Source organism: Panthera uncia, assembly GCF_023721935.1.
Source record: "Panthera uncia isolate 11264 chromosome B3 unlocalized genomic scaffold, Puncia_PCG_1.0 HiC_scaffold_1, whole genome shotgun sequence".
In the NCBI taxonomy this organism is placed as follows: domain Eukaryota; kingdom Metazoa; phylum Chordata; class Mammalia; order Carnivora; family Felidae; genus Panthera; species Panthera uncia.
Window position 1 is genome coordinate 124,176,252 of NW_026057582.1, and position 21,342 is coordinate 124,197,593.

General features: G+C 46.9%; 2 protein-coding genes and 1 pseudogene across 2 annotated transcripts in view; 2 read left to right on the plus strand and 1 right to left on the minus strand.

Moving 5' to 3' along the window:
- The window catches only part of PCSK6 (proprotein convertase subtilisin/kexin type 6), a gene marked incomplete at its 5' end in the record, with an annotated part of 191,548 nt that extends 185,226 nt beyond the window's left edge, over positions 1-6,322 (plus strand). Inside the window, 2 exons of the mRNA XM_049614154.1 lie at positions 3,091-3,203; positions 4,900-6,322. Of these exons, the coding sequence (XP_049470111.1) occupies positions 3,091-3,203; positions 4,900-4,997 (211 nt within the window). The remainder of the gene's footprint in view (positions 1-3,090; positions 3,204-4,899) is intronic.
- A 3,501-nt stretch (positions 6,323-9,823) lies between these two features.
- LOC125909041 (60S ribosomal protein L27a-like) lies at positions 9,824-10,651 on the minus strand (annotated as a pseudogene).
- A 5,423-nt stretch (positions 10,652-16,074) lies between these two features.
- The window catches only part of SNRPA1 (small nuclear ribonucleoprotein polypeptide A'), a 14,991-nt gene continuing 9,723 nt past the window's right edge, over positions 16,075-21,342 (plus strand). The window contains exons 1-3 of the mRNA XM_049613995.1: positions 16,075-16,235; positions 18,141-18,288; positions 19,241-19,319. Coding sequence (XP_049469952.1) covers positions 16,154-16,235; positions 18,141-18,288; positions 19,241-19,319 — 309 coding nt within the window. The 5' untranslated portion in view covers positions 16,075-16,153. The remainder of the gene's footprint in view (positions 16,236-18,140; positions 18,289-19,240; positions 19,320-21,342) is intronic.

Below are 21,342 nucleotides of genomic sequence, written 5' to 3' on the forward strand. Positions count from 1 at the left end.
TGGGCATCCCCATGAGTGTGGTAACCAGCCCCCCTGGTTTTTCTGGTAACCCAGAAACTATGGTGTCCCAAGCCCAGGAAGCAAGAGGTAGGCAGCCCCCTAAGCCCCTTCTCAACAGTGGGGGACAGCATCTTCCTGGGTGCTCACCTCCACAGGAGGGGAAGCTTCCAGTCCAGTGCTAGGGCTCCCACAGCAGATCTTGGAGATATACCCCTAGGAGGAGCCCTGCATAAAGCGTTGAGGTGGTGAAATGCCAGCCCTTCAGGAAGCTTCTGTCTTCCGAGTGCCCTGGCTCTGAAGACCCCTTTGATGTGGATCCCTCCTGAAGGAAGAATAGTCTTGGTCTGCTTGGTTGTGCAGGGCCTCTCCCCACTCAGGCCAGCAGCTTTTAGGGTTTGGCTTCCTCCAGGCCCCAGGATGCTGAGAGGCACTGTGGCTGGCCCCTGCTGGTAGGCCTGGGGCAGCTCTGGGCCACACAGCCAGATGGGGGAGGGCTTATGTGGAAAAGCCAGCCTAGAACATAGGCCTGCTGTGTTGGCAACCAGGATGCCAGGAAGACCAGTGAACCTGAGGCCCAAAGTGGAGAACAGTCCATGGTAAGGATCTCAAAAGAGGCCCTGGACACCCCCAAGGCTTAGTAAGAGAACCCAGAAGAGCGAGCAAGGACCTCTCTGGAGAGCAATTCAGTGGGGTACTTGCCTGAGGGGTAGCTAGCCCCTCAGACCCCCAGTCTTCCCCACTGTTCTCCGCTCCCTTGGCCCCTCCTGGGTGCTCAGGGGGGCAGAGACTTCAGGCATTTCTTCTGCTGTATCCTGTGCCCACACTGGAGGATGACAAGACTTGCTGTCTGACTCTTGCCTGGAACAGCCTGAAGGCAAAAGGAAGGCGAGGACACGTGGCCCGTGCAATAGAGCACGGAAAAGGGGCTGCAGTGCACATGCCTGTCCTTCCAGAGTCTGGCAGGGCAAAGTTGCCATGGTGTTTTGTGGGGAAGTGGGTGCCATAGAAAGTGACAGAACCAGAGGTGTTTTGAAAGCCCCCTGCTTGAGAGGGCTACCTGCTGGGCAGGTAATCCTGACAGAGAGGAGTCAAGAGGGTCTTTCAGAGAAGAAGGGACCTCAAGGCAGCTGGGGGTGGGGGTGCGGTGTTCCCAGGGTGATGGGGGGCATCATCCTTCCCTGGGGGCAGCGTGATGCTGGATTCTCTCCCTGAGCTGGGGCCTCCAGATCTAAGCCCTGGCCCAGCTGACTCCTTGACCTGGGCCTTGTGACACCCTGAGCAGGAAGCAGGTCGGAGCCTGCCCAGGATTCCACCTGCAGACCTGGGAGATGGTGAATGAGGCTGTTCTAAGCTGCGGGTTTGTAGTAGCTTGTTACACAGCCATAGAAAACTGACTCACCTTCAGTGCCACTGGGGGCTGGCAGGGAGACCACTGACGTGGCCAGCTTATATCTGGAGAAGGTAAGCCATGAGCAGGTGGCCCTCCACCTTAGCACGCTCCACCCATGGTTTCATTGAAGCAGCCCTCAGCCAGGGCCTGGGAAAGCTGGCCCAGGGCCTTTGAAGCATCTTCATGAAACAGGCTAGGCCCTAGTTCCGGTCCCACAGGGGTGGTCTGTATAAGAAGCCAAGGGTCCCCAGGGGAAGTCATCCCTTGTGCTGTGGCGTCAAGGGTCTGTGGCTGGGCCACCAGAAGGTGCAGCAGGACAGAGTCCAGACCTTAGTGGCTTCTCCAGAGTGCACAGAAACAGGGTCCCACATGGCAGGGCCCACTCTCCCCTCCAGGTTGTAGGGCAGGGAGGTGTGGGGGGGGGAGGGGGCAAGCTCTTGCTACAGGAGGAGGAAGTCAGAAGAGCAAGTTTGCCTGTGGGATTTACACATTTATAAATATAGACTACGGGCCTGAACTCCAGTCTGGGGGCATCCTGCACTGGAAGAGCAGGCTGAGGGCATGACCCACCATGGCTCCATGTAGTCAGAATCGATGGTGAAATGAGAACCCAGCGGATGGCTGCTTTGGAAAGAGGCCTATAGGAGCCTTTGTTGATAGCATCTAGTCCCTGACTGGGAGGGTGGCATCTGTCCTAAGCAAAGAACTGGCCACACAGGGCAGATGCAGGAGCCATCTGAGCCAGGCTCCTGCCCCGGATGCCCCACCCGCCCTGCCTGAGCTCCACTTCTGGGGCCTGTTCCACCTGCAGCTGGCATCTGTGGGGAAGCCGGGTGGCAGACTGGAGCACTGGGAGACCCACTCACCAAAGTGGCCCCAGAAAAGGTGGCAGGTGCAGCCCCAGTCCGCACGTGGTCCGGAGGAGGTGAGGTGAACATTCAAGCCCCAGGGACGGGTTGGCAAGCTCTTTCTATAGAGGGCCCCGTGGTGAGTAGTTTGGCCTTGGCTGGCCACATGGTCTCTGTCCCAGCTACTCAGTCCTGCCGCTGTGAAAGCAGCCACGGATGATACATAGATGAGCAGTAACTGCCTTCCAGTAAAACTGCTGGATGTGGCTTGAGGGCCACGGTGTGCCAACCCTCCCCTGAGGTCACGGTACTCTGCATTAGAAAGAGCCCTGGGTCCCATCTCAAGGCAAGAACTGGAAGATCCTCACCTTGCCTGCCTGCCCTGGAGGGAGGCTGGCATCACTGGAAAGAAAACTCAGCCTCATGGGCAACAGCAGTCCCCAGGCCAGCTCCAGGGTCGCTTTGCCACGCTCCTGTCCCTGCATCCCAACCCTGTAGCCATCAGAGCTGGGCAGCTGCCCAAGGGTGCATGTGCTGATGCCGCTTGAGGAGCCACCTGGTGGCAGGGGGCACAGTATCCAAGAAGGTGTCCAGGTGAGCCACAGGGAGTCTCAGAGACCTGGGCCTGTCTGCCACTCCAGGCATGCTCCTGACGACTTCACCCTCCCAGGGCGATAGTGCAGTCAGACAGGAGGTAGGATGTACAGATGCTTGGCTGGGGTTTCAGGCCATCATGGTGGCCACAGCTGCAGGCAGAGACAGTGCAAGAGGGTAGGGGGGCTCCAGGAGGGGGCTCCTGGAGTGGCTGGGCCCCTTCCCCAAGCAGCAGCATGAACCCATGTCCTCCCACAGGTGTGACGAGAGCTGCCTGAGCTGTGAAGGCTCCAGCAGGAACTGTAGCAGGTGTAAGACGGGCTTCACGCTGCTGGGGACCACGTGCATCACCAACCATACGTGCAGCAACGGTGAGCACCAGTGAGGGAATGGGGGGACGTGAGTTACCCTCGGGGCTGCCCTTGGAGGAGCTCAGCTCGCTGAGCTGAGAAAAAGAGAAGGAGAAGAGGCAGGAACAGTAGCCCTTCTGAATGGGTATGCTGGCCCCAGTATCAGGGATGCCTCATAGCCTCCTACTGTCCCTTTGGGCCCCTCACATTGACCAGGGAGGCATCCTGGCCACCAAGCTACTGCCGGTCCATTTGCTGAGTGACTCTTAAAGCTGATTTTGTTCTGGTACCGTTCCCACTCTTGTGCCATAAGCCCGGTGGCCTGGGTGCGGTGAGTCCTGTTAGAAGAGGCCTGACCTTGGGGGTCAAAGCCAGGAGGCCTGGAGGGTGTCAGCCTCAGAGCCCAGAGTCGGGGCCCCCCAGGTCCCACAGGGAAGCCCCACATCTGCTGTGGGAGAGCCCTGGATCTCTAGGCCCACTGGAGACCAGAATGAGCTGTGAAGACAGGAACTCTGAGGGAGACCAAAGACCAGCTTGGGGTTCCAGGCAGAGGACTCTGGCCCGGGGACCTGGTGCAGGAGTAGTGAGCCAGAAGACTCCATGCTCAACGAGCCACCAGGAGGAGCATCGCAGGCCAGCTCTGGGCACCTCAAACCGGAGTGCGGGGGAGAAAGCTGGTGGTCCCACAGCATCCCTGGGCTTGGAGCTGTAACTGGCCCTGCCATGGCAGAGCACAAACCAGCATGTCCTGCACACTTTAGTGTGGCCTCCTTGCCTTGGTGTTTGGTCTTTTTTTGTTTTGTCTTTTTGTTTTTTCTTTTTGGTTTGCAGAATTGCGTGCTTTCAGAGTAGGAAGCTCCCTCTTTAGGATGTCACCTACTCAGGTTATAGATACAGCCCAAGAAAGTGGGGTAGTCTCAGGAGGGGCTCTCAGGTCCCATGAAGGACGAGGCCTCTTCAAAAACTCAGCAGCCAGCTGGGATGGGTCGGTCTCCATCCCTCCTCCCCTCCCCCTTTCCATTCGCCTTGATGACTCTCTCCCTCCCATCCCAATCAGTTTGGGGAGCCCCCTGGACACAAGAGCAGCTGCCAGACAGGACACAGCCACAGGACACAGGCCTGTCCCAGGCCTGCCCTCCTACCCCAGCCCCACCCCCCAGAGTCTTCCTACAAAGTCCTGCACCACCACAGTTGTCTGGGAAGATAGATGCACAGGAGCACTGAGACCTGGCTGGTACAGCTGGCTTCATCCTCCACCCTGCCTCAGTTTCCCCCCATCCCCTGTATCCAGCATGAGCCCCTGCATGCTAGGTGCCACTTCTTTTTTTTTTTTTAATGTTTATGTATTTTTGAGAGAGCACAAGCGGAGGAGGGGCAGAGAGGGAGACAGAGGATCCGAGGTGGGCTCTGTGCTGACAGCAGCGAGCCCCCATGTGGGGTTCGAACTCACGAACCTTGAGATCATGGCCAGAGCTTAAGTCGGACGCTCAACCGACTGAGCCACCCAGGCGCTCCCTAGGCCACATGTCCCCTCTGCCACACCAGGCTTGCCACATGTCCCAGGAAGACCGTGACGGCCACCCCGGCTGCTGCCCCCAGCTTCTTCCATGACCCTTGCCCAGCCCATCGCTGGGGCTTGGTGAAATGGGATGGTTGGAACATGTCAGGCCCCAAAGTCTGATACATCCCTTCTTTCTCTTTCCTGGTGGGACCCCAGCTGACGAGATGTTCTGCGAGATGGTGAAGTCCAACCGGCTCTGTGAACGGAAGCTGTTTATTCAGTTCTGCTGCCGCACGTGCCTCCTGGCTGGGTAGGGGCACCCAGCCGACTGCAGGGGGCAGGGCCCCTCCTGTCCGTCCGTCCGTTCAGCAGCCTTTCTCCAGACCGTCAGCCACAGCCTGTTTGGGGGGTGCCCTGCGTCTGACAACTTTATCTCCCCAGGAACAAGGTCCTTCTGCAGCATCTCTGAGCACCCAGCCCAGATGGGTGGTGGGCCATAAGGGGGTGTTCTTCAAACAGTGACAGGCTCTCAAACTCTGCTTGCTGGCTACATTCTTCTGGCAAACTTAAGATGGAAACACAAAGAATTCTGGGAATCCATAGCTCCAGCTTCGGGGCAGCCTCTGGGACCCTAAGTTTACTGAATCTTCAAGACCAAAGCAGAAAGGCAAGATGCTTGGCTTCACACACCACTCTTCTTCCCATGCTTTTGTGCAGCCTCACAGTGAATCTCACCCACCAGGCCTGGGACATCCCCACGCGTGATGCCCAGCCGAGCGTGCACCTACTCCCCCACCTGCCACGGAGCAGCCTGGGGACGGTTTGGTCAGACTGTAAATAAAATAGACTTGGGGGGCATAAAATATATGACCACTGGGGATGGAGCATCCATTCCTACACAGTCAGCTACTTCTGGAACTGCAGCGATGTCTTAGAACGTCCCAATTCCAAATCTGGACGGGAAGACCCTTCGTTTCTCTGTCGCACTGTCCCGTAGGTGAGCTGAGCGCCCCTTGTCACCACGTCTCTGGGAGCCTCCTGGCCCGAATGATCACCTCTACTTGATGCAGAGCCTTCTGGGGAGGGTCCCCAGGAAGCATCCCAGGGACCAGCCAAGAGGAGCCCCATTGACTAAGCAATTCCTCTTGCCAAAATGTAAACCCAACCCGTGAGTCATTAATCTTATCACCGCCCATTTCGTGGAATTGCTTTTGAAATACACTTGGCCTCTGCTCTTCAGGAAACTTGTTCTTAAGGTAGATGCTCCTGTGTCTGTGTACTATGAGCCTAATGACACGGTTGGATTTATTTCTGCCAAACCTGTGTAGGCATTTTATAAGCTACATGTTCTAATTTTTACCGATGTTAATTATTTTGACAGATATTTCATATATTTTCATTGAAATGCACAGATATGCTTGATCAATTCCCTTTAATATGGGAGTGACATTTGCCTTAAATTTTTTCAAGCTTGTTCTCCATTTTGTCCTGCTCCCCTCTTTGACTATAATGCATTTGCCTTGTCCCCTAGGAGCTGGGGGAAACCCAGCTGTTGTTTATTGAATCCACAACTTCAAAAAAGAAATCCACAGAGCAAATACAATGTTAACCCTAAGTTAATAAAAGAGTTAACATCCCATGACCAAGACGCCTGTATTTCTTTCCAAGACACAACAATTAAATGTAGGTGTTGACCGATGTGTGAAATGGCTTTCTTTGTGGTTTCGGGTCTATCTGATGTCATTAAGTAGAAGGTCTTTGAGCTTTAGCAAATGTTCATGTAACGACATCATGGGGGAAATCCCAGAGCTCCAAGGTGTCCTTTGGTAACAGACCTTCTTCAGGCCACAACAGCCTGGCTGGGTGGAGGGGCTGGGTGCAGGGATACCTGCCATCTATCGAGGGAGTGCCCTCAACAGTCTGGACTGCATGCCTCTTCACCTACAGCTGCCCAGTGTGACTTAATTAGGTCACAGCTTATCTTTCGCAGTGACTGAAATCCCTGCACCCATGGGTTTTGTGTTCCATGGGACTGTTACCATGGCCTCTCTTTGAGGTCAGAAGCTTGTACTTGTTGGGAATCCAGCAATTTTTTTTAACGTTTATTTATTTATTTTAAGAGAGAGAGGGGACAGAAGCAGGGGAGGGGCAGAGAGACAGAGAGAGAAAGAATCCCAAGTGGGGCTCGAGCTCACATAACCGTGAGATCATGAACTGAGCCAAAACCAAGAGTCAGACACTTAACCAACTGAGCCACCCAGGCGCCCCAGATTTTTGGTTTTTATTTACAATTATGGCTAGGAAAAAAACAAAAGTGGGTGAGGGGCATTGTTTTAGGAATCCAGAGTTGACTCCGAATTCCAGGAAGGGTGCAGCTGGGCCTTGGGAACTCTGGTGCCAGCATTAAATGTCATCAGGACCTTCATTGCACCATAGCATGTCCTCCTCACTCTCCAGTTGGGGCAAATGATGAGACCACTGACATCTCCCAAGCGAAACTGGTGCAATTCAAACTCCCTAAGCACGCTTTCTGAATCTGCTGCTTGGCCCTGGTTACCCTGCTTTGCATCAGTGTTCATCCAGCCCCATCAGCTGTGCCACGGACACAGGTTTGCACAGCAGAACACGGCTGCGTGAACTTTCCAGCGACCTCATAGCCGGAGGAGGGGAGTGATGTGCAGCTCTTAGAACGTAGGGGTAGGTAGGCCACACAACCCGACAGCTGCCCACCATAAGCATCAACCGACTGGAGCTGTCAAGGTGAGGCAATGAAGGAATGAGTGTGTTTGGGAGACGTAGCCAGAGCTGGGCAGAATATTGATAAGGGTTCAACTTCCCCCATAAGACTAACATCGTATTGAAACCAGCAATTGCTGGGACACTTGGGTGGCTCAGTTGGTTAAGTGTCCAACTTTTGGTCATGATCTCATGGTTTTGTGGGTTTAAGCCCCGAGTAGGGCTCTGCGCTGACAGTGCGGAACCTGCTTGAGATTCTCTCTCTCCCTCTCTCTCTCTCTCTCTCTTTGCCCCTCCCCCACTCATGCTGTCTCTCTCTCTCAAAATTAATAAACTTTAAAAAAAAATTTTAAACCAACGATTGCTAGGTGCTTCTTGTGCAAGGCACCATTTTTGCTCCTAGAGCTCTTTGAACATGGAGAACTATGGTCTAACATGTTTGGAGCTGAATCAGAAACAAAATCCTTTTATTCCCAAAGGAGACCAGCTACAAAAAGCCAACCAGGCAGCCTCAGAGCACATGTACCCTCCTCGCAGTGGGTGGGCCAGCTGGTCCTGGGGCTGATGAGGGTGGTGGCAAGCTGAGAAGCTGTTCACAAAATCCTAAGGACGAAACACCACCTTGTTAAAAAGGACTGACCCCATCAAATGCCTGTTCACAAATCACCCAACCTCAAGGATATTTGGACTCAGTAGGGGCAGGACATGTTTATGGATTTTGTTTTACGTGGTAAAGTCATGGATCACCTCCTCTAAATCTGTTGTTTCACAGACTGAGGATCTTGGAGGTGAAGTGACTTGTGTTAGGCCACACACTGGGAAGGTGGCTCCCTCATCCCCAGGTAGGGAGGCTGGCTCTCTGCCAGAGGGGAAGCTGATTCTGCAGTTGGCCAAATTCAGCCATGACTCATTTGTTTCAAACTGGCTCTATTTCCAGGAGGTGATAGTTTTCTGACCTTGTCCCCAAATTCTTTGGCACCTCACAGTGATCCCCATGTGCTCATCTCTATCCCTCCCAGGCCACTACAAAGTATACTTTGTAACTCTTCAAAGGGCTGGAGAAAACTGCACTTTTTACAGAAGATACACCTACGATAGAAAGGGGGTGGGGATGGGGGTATAATTGAACTTTAAAGAAACCAAAAGGGCAACATGGTCTAAATATGGCCAGCACTAGAGTGCTCTTGAATTTGGGGAGACTACCATCCACTGCATTTGAATCACCATAATATGGCTGAAGAGAGCCTTAACCTTGAATGCTTAAGGTATGCTGGGGCCCCTGCGAGCAGGTGGGGGCTAGAGGTCCAGATCAGAGGATGGAAAGGGAAGGAGGTGGAGAAGTAAAGCAGAAAGAAGGTCATCTGAATGGGAACAAGCAGGGATAATGGGAAACCAAGGCCGTTCTCCAGCATCTTAAGGTTCTGCCTGTAGAGCTAGGAGGCATTGGGGTTCTGGCTGCTGTGGGAAAGAAGTCTGCCTCCTACCCCAGCCTTCTCTGCTGCTTTCCCTCCTTGAACCCAGGCCTCATCCTTTCTGACTGGTTGCCCAAAGCCTTTCCCAACACACCAGTCTCTGTGGCTTGTCTGTGCACAGAACAGTACCGCTAGGTGATACAGCACTGAGCACCTACCAGAACTCCAGGTCCTGGGGTTCAGTTCCCACTACCCAATGCTTCCTCCTGCCCCGACACGCACACACTATGTACCAGCCACATTAGGCACGATCAGGTACCTCCTAGGCTTCCTGCTGAGCACAGAGGAACCAAAGTGCTCAGAGCAGAGAACATTCTGTTGCCAAAAACAGTGGTTCTCAACCTGTTGATTTTTGTCTCCTAGGGAATACATGTCAATGTCTAGAGACATTTTTGGTTGTCACAACTGGAGGTATGTACTGACATCTAATGAGTAGAAGCCAGGGATACTGTTTTTTTTTTTTTTTTTTTTTTAATTTTTTTTTAATTTTTTTTTTAACGTTTATTTTTGAGACAGGGAGAGACAGCGTGAACGGGGGAGGGTCAGAGAGAGAGAGAGGGAGACACAGAATCTGAAGCAGGCTCCAGGCTCTGAGCTGTCAGCACAGAGCCCGACACGGGGCTCGAACTCACAGGTCGTGAGATCATGACCTGAGCCGAAGTCGGACGCTCACCTGAGTCACCCAGGCGCCCCGCCAGGGATACTGTTAAACATCCTGTAGTGCACAGGTAGCTCCACGATAAAGAAGTATTTAGCCCCAAAATGTCAACAGTGCTGAGGTTAAGAAACCCTATCCAAAAGAAATGAAATTAAAAAAGTTACTCTATTCTCAACTTCATAGGGATATCCTAAAATGAATAAAACCACCTACAGTTTATATCCCCGTTCATGTGCTGAAGCAAAGGAAACCCATACAACTTTCCTTTATTTATTTATTTTTTAAAATCACTTATTAGTATTTAATGAACCTCCCTCCAAGTGGCTTCAAGCTACCAGGACACAGGCTCCTCCCACACTCTGAATCTCCTCAGCTCTTCCACTGAAGAATTTGCCCTTCAGGTGACAAGCTGCTTTGGGAACTTTCCCTTTCCCAAAGCTTTGTAGTTGCGCAATCGCACCACATCAACGACAGGAGCAGCTCCTGTCTTGTTTCTGGCAGTATTTTTTTAAATTTTTTTTTTTTTAACATTTATTTATTTTTGAGACAGAGAGAGACAGAGCATGAACAGGGGAGGAGCAGAGAGAGAGGGAGACACAGAATCTGAAGCAGGCTCCAGGCTCCGAGCTGTCAGCCCAGAGCCCCACGCAGGGCTGGAACCCACAAACTGTGATCATCGTGACCTGAGCCGAAGTCGGACATTAACCGACTGAGTAACCCAGGCGCCACTTCTTTCTGCAGCATTTACCCGTGTCTGCTCACTGAGGTCCAGTTTATCAAGGTTGACAGTTCAGCAGAGCTCTGGTTCCTCTTCACGTGGTAATGCCTCATACCAGCTTTTCCAAAGTAACCTGACTGGTATTTGTTTGAAGTTGATTCAATGGTGATACATGCCACCAGCATTACCCTGGCCTCCTGGGTGTTTCCGGTGCTTGCTGATGTGGCCGTGGCTGTGGCTTAAGTGGCCCTGAAGTTCCTGGGTCTTCCTCAGTCTGGATGGCATGTCAGCAGCCCGGATGAAAGAGCTTTCTCTCCCTTATCAAAGAAACCCCTTCTTTTAATCCAGAACTGAAGAGCCAAGTAAAACTGGCTCTCTGGTCTAAGGACTCCACCTGGTGGTCCTCCTTGGAATTAAGTGTTTGGGATTATTTTGTTTTAACTTCTCTATTTTGAGACAATCTCAAAGCAAAATTATAAGAAAGTTGAGAGTAAAGAGCCAAGAAATGTTTTCCTGAACAATTTGAGAGTAAGTTACTGATATGATACCCTATTACCTCCAAAATACTTCAGAAAATACTTTATTTTCCTATAAACAAGGATCTTATACATAGCCATCAGGATCAGGAAGTTAACATTGATGTATTACTACCATCTAATCCTCTGACTGGATTCAAATTTTGCAAATTGTCCCAATAATGAATGCTCTTGGCAAAAGGATCTACTTTAGGTCACTCTTTGCATTTAGTCATCATGTCTCTATAATCTAGAACTTCTAGTCTTCTTCAATCTAGAACAATTCATCAGTTCCCTGACTTTCATGACCTTGAACCTTTCAAAGACTGCAGGCTAGTTATTTGTAGGCTGTCCCTCAGTTTGTGTTTATCTGAGGTTTCCTCACATTTCCATTCAGGTCATGCATCTTCAGTAGGAATCTCACAGAAGTGATGCCATGTTCTTCTAATTGCATTCTAGTAACTGAATCATGATTTTGATTTGTTCCATTATTGGTGAGATTTACATGGATTGCTTAGTTAGGGGTCCCGCCCATACCTATGATGTGAGGCCTGCCAAAGGATGTCTGCTTTTACCACTGTCCAACAGTGTGCTGAAGATCTCAGCCAGTGAAAACAAGGCAAGAAATAAAGAACAAGTGTAAGAATTGGAAAGAAATAAAGTTATCATTATTGTCAGATAGTGTGGTTACGTACATAGAAAATCCAAAAGAATGGTTCTAAACTATTAAAATATTACAACTAGTAAGTGAATTTAGCAAGACTGTCAGACACAATGCTAGTATTAATTGTATTTCAACTATAAATCAACTATATTTCAATGTACCAGAAACTAATGATTACAACATTGGATTTTGTTTTAGCAGAAGATACTATTTACAACAGCATCAAAAACTATCATATACTGGGGTACTTGGGTAGCTCAGATGCTTAGGCGTCTGACTCTTGGTTTCAGCTCAGGTCATGATCTCATGGTTCATGGGATCAAGCCCTGCATCAGGCTTCTGCACCGATAGCATGGAACCTGGTTGGAATTCTCTCTCCCTCACTATGCCTCTCCCCTGTTTGTGCTCTCCCTCTCCCTCTCTCAAAATAAATGAATAAACTTAAAAAAAATTTTTTTAACTATCATATACCTAGAATAGATCTAGTAGAAGAACTGTAAGACCTCTACACCAAAAAATTATAAAACACTAAGAGAAATTTAAAAAAAATTTTTTAATGTTTATTTATTATTGAGAGACAGAGAGAGACAGAGCATGAGCATGGGAGGGGCAGAGAGAGGAGGAGACACAGAATCTGAAGGGGGCTCCAGGCTCTGAGCTGTTAGCACAGAGCCTGACACGGGACTCAAACTCACAAACCCAGCGAGATCATGACCTGAGCCAGACGCTCAACCAACTGAGCCACCCAGGCTCCCCAACACTAAGAGAAATTAAATACAATCTAAATATATGTAAGGTTATACCACGTTCATGGAATGCCCAGTATTGTAAATATATTAATTCTCCAAGTTTATCTATGGAGCCAATACAACATAAATCAAAGCATAATTTCTTTCTTAGATGCAAGATGTACCTAAAATTTATACCAAAATGCAAAGTGCAAGAATAACCAAGACAATCTTGGAAAAAAGTAACCCCTTTTTAAAGGCAAATATCAAGTTTTTAAGTGACAGTATGATATTATGCAAGAATAGTTGGTAAACCCACTATTCCCACACAACAGAATAGCCAGTCCACAAGACCTTCACATATTTGGACACTTAATTTATGAAAAAGCTGGCAGTGCAGAGCATTTACAATAAATGATACTGGGTCAAATGAATCTCCATATGGGGAAAAATATATCTTGATCCCTCCTTCAGACCATACACAAAAATCTATTCTAGATGGATTACAAATCTAAATGTGAAAGGTGAAACAACAAAATTTCCATAAGGAAATATTCATGATTTGGGGGTGGAAAAATTACTTAAAAAGGACTCAAAAGAACATTTAACCACATAAGGGAAAAGTTCATAAATTACACTATATTAAAATTAAGAACTTCTGTTCATCAAAAGACATGATTAAGAGAGTGAAAGGCAAGCCACAGAGAAAGGGAACACATTCACTATACATGTATCTCACAAGAACTCATATCCAAAAAATATAAAAATCTACAAATCAGCAAAAAAGAACAGCCCAATAGAAAAATGTGCAGGGGTGCCTGGGTGGCTTGGTCAGTTAGGCATCCGACTTCGGCTCAGGTCATGATCTCAGGGTCCGTGAGTTCGAGCCCCGCATCGGGCTCTGTGCTGACAGCTCAGAGCCTGGAGCCTGTTTCAGATTCTGTGTCTCCCTCTCTCTGTGACCCTCCCCCGTTCATGCTCTGTCTCTCTCTGTCTCAAAAATAAATAAACGTTTAAAAAAAAAAAAAAGAAAGAAAAATGTGCAAAGCACTTACCAGACACTTCACAAAAGAAGTGATCCAAATGGACAATATATTTTTTAAAATATATTTAATATATTTTTTAAATACTAACTGTGTTAGTACTTAGGCAAATACAATTAAAACCACATTGCAATACCACTATTAGCCCACTAGAATGTCTAAAATTAAAAAGACAGACAATACCTGGTTAAGTATCCAACTCCAGATCAGGTCATGATCTCATGGTTCATGAGTTTGAGCCCGGTGGGGCTTTATGCTGACAGCTCAGAGCCTGGAGCATGCTTCTGATTCTGTGTCTCCCTCTCTCTCTGCCCCTCCCCCGCTCACATGCACACTCTCTCTCTCTCTCTCTCTCTCAAAAATAAATAAAATACACATTAAAAAAGTATAAAAATAAACAAACATTAAAATAAATTATAAAAATAAAAAGACTGACAATACCAATAAGGAATGTAAACTGGTACAACCACTTTGGAAAACTAGTAGAACCTACTTAAGCTGAATGTAAGTTAACCCTATGACCCAGCAATTCCATTTCCATGTATATATTAGTATATGTGTTCAGTTAAAGATATGTATTATAATATTAATAGGTGCAGTACTTATAATAGCTCAAACTGGAAATCACCCAAAAGTTCATAAACAGCAGAATGGATAAATTATATTCACACAATGAAATGCTATGTAACAATGATTATAAATTAACTACATCTACACACAAATATAATGTTAAGCAAGATATACATAAGGTACAATTTCATTTGCATAAATACAAAATTAAGCAAAACCAATCTATGTAAGATGTGGTTACCATTGGGGCAAGTGTGTGACTGAAAGGACAAGAAGGGAGGTTCTAGAATGTGGCAAAGTCCTGTTCTTGATCAGGATACCAGTTACTTGGGTGTGTTTGGTTTGCATTCTGTTCAAAAAGCTCAAAAAGAATCAATTCCAGGGGGACTGTAGAGCTACATGTGAAAGGTAAAACAATGAAGCCTCTAGTAGACAACAAAGAAAAATATTTGAGGGTACATGCACAGACACACAGCCCTCTAACCAGAAAAGAAAAGATGAATTGAATTACATAAAAATTAGAAACTTCTAGTCATCAAACAACACCATTAAGAGTGGAAAGGCCAGTACGCAGAAAAACTTCCTGTCCTAGACCTACCTGACCACAGTGTAACTTTCCCCCTACAAGAAAAAGGACAAAAGGTAGTCAATGGATAGGGCTTCCTGAGATAAGAAGTTTTTCCTCTGATGACTCCTCTTAAAATGGACCATTTGAAAGCTTGTTCCCATTGCAAAATGGGTGAGGAGGCCATTTTTGTAGTCTTTTGATCTGAATTGCAGCCCTGATTATGATTTGGTGATTTGGGGAATAGGATGTTACCCTAAACAGACCAAAATGGACTACAATTTGTATTTTGCAGCATAGGTGACATGTACAAGGATAGTATTTCTGGTATCTGTGAATTCTTTTGTATTTAAGCAGTTTTAACAATAACAACAACAACAACAAAGTGCAAAGGCAAGCCACAGAGTGTGCTCATATGCAGAGCATATAAAGAAATCCTGTAAGTCAGTAGGAAAAAGGTGACAATCCACTAGGAAAAAAAAATTGGTCACTTCACAAAAGATATCCGAATAGACAATATACATGAAAAGGTCCTCAACTTCATTAGTTATTAGAGAAAAGCTAATCAAAACAACAGGGCAATACCACTACCCACCCACCAGAAGCCCCACAATTAAAACTATTGATGACAATGAGACTGAGGTTTGAAGCTATGGAAACCCTTACACACCGCTAGAGAGTTATGTGTATTATTTCAGCCTCTTGGCTGAAACAGGCATTACCTATTGATGATATCATACTCTATGTCCCAGAAGTTCTACTCCTGAGAAACTCAGGCACGTGAGCATTGGATCCATGTACAAGAAAATACATAACAGCATTATTCTGAATAGCTCCCAAAAGAAACAACCCTAGTGTCCACCAATAGCAGAATGGCTAAGTTATGGTATAAAATAAACAACGGAATTCTATACAGCAGCGAAAGTAAACAAACCATTGCTGTATGTAACCTGGATGGATTCCAGGCATAATACAAAGAGAAAGAAACCAGGAACGGAAGCATACTGCATGATTCTATTTATGTCAAAAGCCAGCAAAACTAATCTAGGGTGCTGGATTCGTGGTTGCCTTAAGGAAGGGAGGGAAGCTTTCAGAGAAGTGTTCTTCTGGACCCAGAGGCAGCAACGCGGGTGTGCTTACTCTGTGGCTATTCGTCTCGTTCCAGACTCCTGGTTTGCGCACTTTTCTGTATACGTGCTTCCTGGTGAATATTTAAATGTCTGGGGATCAAAGGGCAAACCGCACACTGAACGGTGCGCGGATCCCGCGGTCGGGCTTGCGCGGCGGTGAGACGGTCCCAGTGAAGTGGCCCTGCGAGTGACCAGGGTCTGGTTCTCGCGTGGTAGCCTCGGGGGCCAAAGCCCCGGACCAGGATGTAAACCTGAAGTCCTGGACCCCTCACTGGATCCCAGGGGTGCCCTCCCTCCTGAGTGGAGTGAGGACACGGCGTCCCCTCCACCTGAAGGTGCACCAATGCATGAGAAAGTTCCACTCGGGTGCTTTCACATTTGCTTAACTTGCGGACATAAACATCTGGAATCGGGGGCCTTCCTCCAGATACGCCCTAAGGAAGCACCCAGAACCTGAGTCACCTTCACCGGTGCCAGGACCTCCAAAAAGAACGAGATCTCGGGAGTGGCCCTTCGATTGCTTGGGTCTGGGCGTCGAGCTGCGCGCGCACGGGCCGGCTGCGATTGGTGCTGCCTGGAGGCGGGGCGCGGGGGACGCTGGGAAATCTGGCGGGCCGGAGGCGGCGGGAAGCAGCCGGTGGGCCGCGGCACCGGCAGCGGGAGGCGGCAGGATGGTGAAACTGACGGCGGAGCTGATCGAGCAGGCGGCGCAGTACACCAACGCTGTGCGGGACCGCGAGCTGGACCTCCGGGGTGAGTCCGGGGAAGGGAGCGGGCCTCAGCACGCCGCCCGGTGGTTCGCGTCCCGCCGCGTGCGCGGAGTGCTGGAGCCTGGCCAGGAGGCCCGCATTGTGGGCGCCAAGCCCGGCTGCGCCAGCGCCTCCCGGCCCTGAGTCCTGCCTTTGCTGCCAAAAGACCATCTATCCCTAGGCCCTTCTGAGGCTTCTGTTGGCCTCGCTCCTACTCACACACCCAGCTGATTGATTGATCGCTTCTTGATCCACACCCGTGGGCCTCAAGTCGGCCTTGCTTGGCGTATTTCGCAGTCTGAACTGTTTGAGAGCTGGGAGAATGTTAACGATTGTAATTCTAGGGCTCAGCGACCGGTTGGTTCTCAGTAAAGACGTTAGAGTGTTATTGTGGGATTATAGACAGGATACGTGTTACTTATAAGTAATTTGCGAGGGAGGAAATGAAGTCTGAGAACAAAAGCGATGGCTTCCCCCAAGTTTTCTTTCTTATTAGCTTCAGTCGTCTGATCCTGCCCCTTTATCACAACATTTTCAAGAGGAATGCACCACGAGTGCCGTGTGTAAGAGGTGGAAGCTCTGAACTACCCCGATTCATGTAGCACTTCCAACCTTAGTAAGGCTTGTTAAAAAATTGGGGGTGCAGCTGTCTACTCGGCATTTCAAGGAAAAGACTTGAGGAAGGATGTGAAGAGCAGTTTCTTAGCGGATGTAATAGAATACAATTTGCGCCTTAGATTTGGCTTCATAGGGGCAACACCATCTGAGGAGCAGCGCTACTGCAGGCTCTGCTTTCGACTTGGATTCCTGACTCACAAAACCCGGTGCTTTCATTTTGTTGAGATTAAGTTTCCCAGGGAAAAGTTCAATTCAAGAGTAACTGACCACTCCCACTCTCTCGGCTCAGAGTGAGCTCTGCCTTCTAAGTCTGAAGTGCATGGAGTGTTGAGGATACTTGTTTTGGTGCAGCACTTTGATGTAGCCCTAGCAGCTCTGAATTATGTACTTTAACCTTGGCTTGGATTCGTTTCTTCTGCCAGCACCTAGCACAATAGTCATGTCCATTTTAGACAAATCAGTATTTGAGTGAACTGTTCACAGGGTGATTTACCATTGTGCATAAACCATTGACCTTCAACTCCTGATTGGAGCTGGGGGGAGGTAGAACTGTCATGGTATCTCTAGGGTGTCCTGCTAAGTTCGATGAATCTGGCCTGTGGGAATGCAAAAGAGGTTAAGAACTGTTGTCCACAACGTATGAACAAGACTTGGACACTGACAGTAAGCAGCTCACAGTGTAAATTGTCATCATGCCATTTAACTATTTAGAACAGTGTGAGGCACCTTGTAGATAGCCTTACAAATAAATGTTAGCTACCAATATTACTGTGAATAGGTGTATCTTCGTTATCATAGCCCTCGTCCTTGTTGTCATCACTATCTTCATGTCCGCTCCTAGACTGTAAGCTTCGCGGCAGCTGGGACATGCGACTCTTGTTCCTCAGTTTTTTTGTTTTTTTAACGTTTATTTATTTTTGAGACAGAGAGAGACAGAGCATGAACAGGGGAGGGGCAGAGAGAGAGGGAGACACAGAATCTGAAACAAGCTCCAGGCTCTGAGCCATCAGCCCAGAGCCCGACGCGCGGCTCGAACTCACAGGCCGTGAGATCATGACCTGAGCTGAAGTCGGACGCTTAACCGACTGAGCCACCCAGGCACCCCTCTTGTTCCTCATTTTATGTGCCAATACCTTGCACATTTGAACAGTTATTTGGCACAGCATAGGTGGTGGGTAAACACTTTCTGAATAAAAGGAAGCTTTGAGTCAAAGTACCATGAAGTACTGCTAATGTTTTCAGGTACCTTTTAATTATATTAATACTTGTGTATTTTCCCTCCATTTTGTAGGGTATAAAATTCCTGTCATTGAAAATCTAGGTGCTACCTTAGACCAGTTTGATGCTATTGATTTTTCTGACAATGAAATCAGGAAACTGGATGGTTTTCCTTTGTTGAGAAGACTGAAAACGTTATTAGTGAACAACAATAGAATATGGTAAGTGTCTGCTGGTGGAAAGTAATTTTTTTTTTCTGCTAGAGTACAATGTTGCAGTGTTCCCTGAAGACGCTGTAGCACATACCAGTTGAGCCTCCGTATTTCTTCTAAAAATGAGAAACAAGCTGCATTTTTCCTATACAGATCCAGAGATTAACTTGGCATTGGTCTAGTTTTATTTGCATCTATTCAGAAATACTTATCTATTCATGGTAATAAATATTTAAGTTACAAACATGCAGTTTTGTACATATTTTGGCTTCTAAAACAATAATTGTAATTATCAGAGGATTATATTTAAAAGATGCATAAAGTTCAAAATTATATTTTGACTGTTTCTATCTCATATCTTCTGTCATTTGTTGTTTTTTTTTTTTTTTTTACAACTGATTTGTAGAATATTACTTATTGACATTGAGGGGTTGTTTTGTTTTGTTTTTTACCCTCTTTCATCATCTGTGAGTAAATTTCATCAGAAAAGTTATTGAAGGTCTATAGACAATGTCTTTAAGAAGTACTAGGAAGTACTAGTGACTTGCTTTTTTACAATAGGCATATTTCTTATGAGTTAACCGTTCCCTTATGGTGTAGCTGTTCGCCATGTACCTGAGCTGTGAATGCCGAGTTGTTTGTATTTCTGTGCTACCTGCACAAAAGTCATGAAGTAAGCTGAGCAGTTTCTTCTTCACTTAGCTTTCCCTGGACAGTGTGGCAATGGAAAGAGCCCCAGGCACCCCTTCAGGACACATGGGTTCTAGAATCATTCCACTTCCACCACTAATCCTGTGACAAGGTGTCCTCTTTGTGCCTCATTTTCCCTCTGTCAGATAAGGTGTTGGAAGAAAGATCTCTAAAGTTCTTCCATCTTTGGAGTCTGAAATCTTCTGAGCAGGGACTTTGATAAAATTGTTAGCTTTCTTTCACTCTTACGAAGTCTTTGTTTTCATTTTAGCCGTATAGGTGAGGGACTTGATCAGGCTCTACCCTGCCTGACAGAGCTCATTCTCACCAACAACAGTCTCGTGGAACTGGTAAGTTGAACAGGGGAAATGTATTTGGGGGAGGAATTAAAGGTGCTGCACACCTCTTAAAGAAAATTTGGAAAACCCAGAAAATTATCTCATCATCTTTTGTCTTTTTCTTAATTCAAGATCTGGGTGGGCCTCTTTCAGTTATGTATGTTGCAAATACCCTTTTCCACTCTGTAGCTCACCTTTGGACCTTCGTAGGGTGTCTTCATAGAGAGGTCCCTAATTTAAGTGTAGTCCAGTTTATCTGTCTTTTGTTGTTGTTGCTAGTGCGTTTGATGGTCTGTCAAGCTTCCCCTACCCCAGAGTCCCAGAAAAACTCACCTAAGTTGTTTTCTAGAATTGTAGGGTCCAGTATGGTAGCCATTAGCCACACCTGGCTACTCTGAATTGCTATGTACTAGAACTAAAATACACGTCAGATTTCAGAGACATAGTACAAAAAAAATGTAGACTATCAGTTTTTTATATTGATACTGAAATGATAATATTTTGGATAATAGGTTAAATAATATTCTACTAAAATTAGTTTCACTTGTTTTTCTCTTCTCACTGGCTGCCACAAAACATTTAGTTACATATGTAACATGTTAACTTTTGTTGCACATTTACATTCTAGAAACTTACTTTACTCTTCATATTTGGGTCAGTGATCACTTGGAATTGGTTTTCCTGTGAGATAAGGGGCAAGTTTTCTCTATTTGGATGGGATTATTTAACAAAATTGAGCTCATGGCATACATTGTTTTGTAACCTGAGTTTCTCGCTTAAACATTGGGTAAGTTTAAGTCCATATCATATAACTTGATTTTGTGCTTTTATGATCTTACCTCCCTTCCCTGTTTTCCTGATTGTTCCTTTCCTTGTGGACTCAGTCCTGAGCTTCCTACAGATTCTCAGAGTACTTGACTCCAGCAGTAAGAAAGGGCTGATCTGAGACCGTGTCTTTTCTGAAACATAGGAGGTATTCAACCCAAAATGCACATTCATAGGAAATGTTTGGCGTAATAGAGGCTGCTTGCATTTTTGTGTATGTTGTACTTATATTTAAAGTTGTTTGTAAAGATGAAGGCTGAGTTTGTCCTGTCAGTTACTGAGCTTGGTGTATTAGGTGTGTTGTATAGGTGTGTTAAAATCTCATTCTGCCTAGAGTTCTGTCAAGTTTAGTATTACATATTTGGAAGTTATCCTCATGGATACATACAAATTTAAGGTTTTTTTTTTTTTTTACATTTATTTATTTTTGAGAGAGAGAGACAGAGTACAAGTGGGGGAGGGGCAGAGAGAGAGGGAGACACAGAATCTGAAGCAGGCTCCAGGCTCTGAGCTGTCAGCACAGAGCCCGATGCGGGGCTTGAACTCAGGAACCGTGAGATCATGACCTGAGCCGAAGTTGGACACTTAACCAACTGAGCCACCCAGGCGCCCCCAAATTTTAAATTGTTAATACCATCCAGGTGAACTAATCTTTTTATTATTCTGTTGTGCCCCTCTTTATCTCTATTAGTGCTGTTTTACCTTGTCTGTTTTATCTGCTATATTATGCCAAAACAAGCTTTGTTTTATTTAGTGTTTGTAGGATAAATTTTTGTCCATGCAGAATCTACTTTGAACTTTTCTGTGCCTTGTAGTTTAGGTTTATATCTTAAAAACAGCATATGTGGTAGGATTTTTTTTTAATCCAATGTGAAGTCTGTATTTTAAATGAAGTATTTGGTCTATTTACATAATGTAATTACTGGTGTATTGGAGTTTGTCTTCTCTCTTTTCTGGAGGTTACTATTTGACAGCCCATTCTGCATTTCCTTTTTTTTTTTTCCCTCCTTCATTGTGTTCATTCTTTTTCTCTGTCATTCTTTGCCTACTAATAGTGTAGGAATTACTTATTCCTAGTGTTTTTTGTTTTGTTTTGTTTTTTGAGAGAGAGAGAGAGACAGAGTGAGATCAGGGGAGGGAGGCAGAGGGAGAGAGAGATAAGCAGGCTTCATGCTCAGTGTGGATCGATCAGTGTGGCTCGATCTCATGA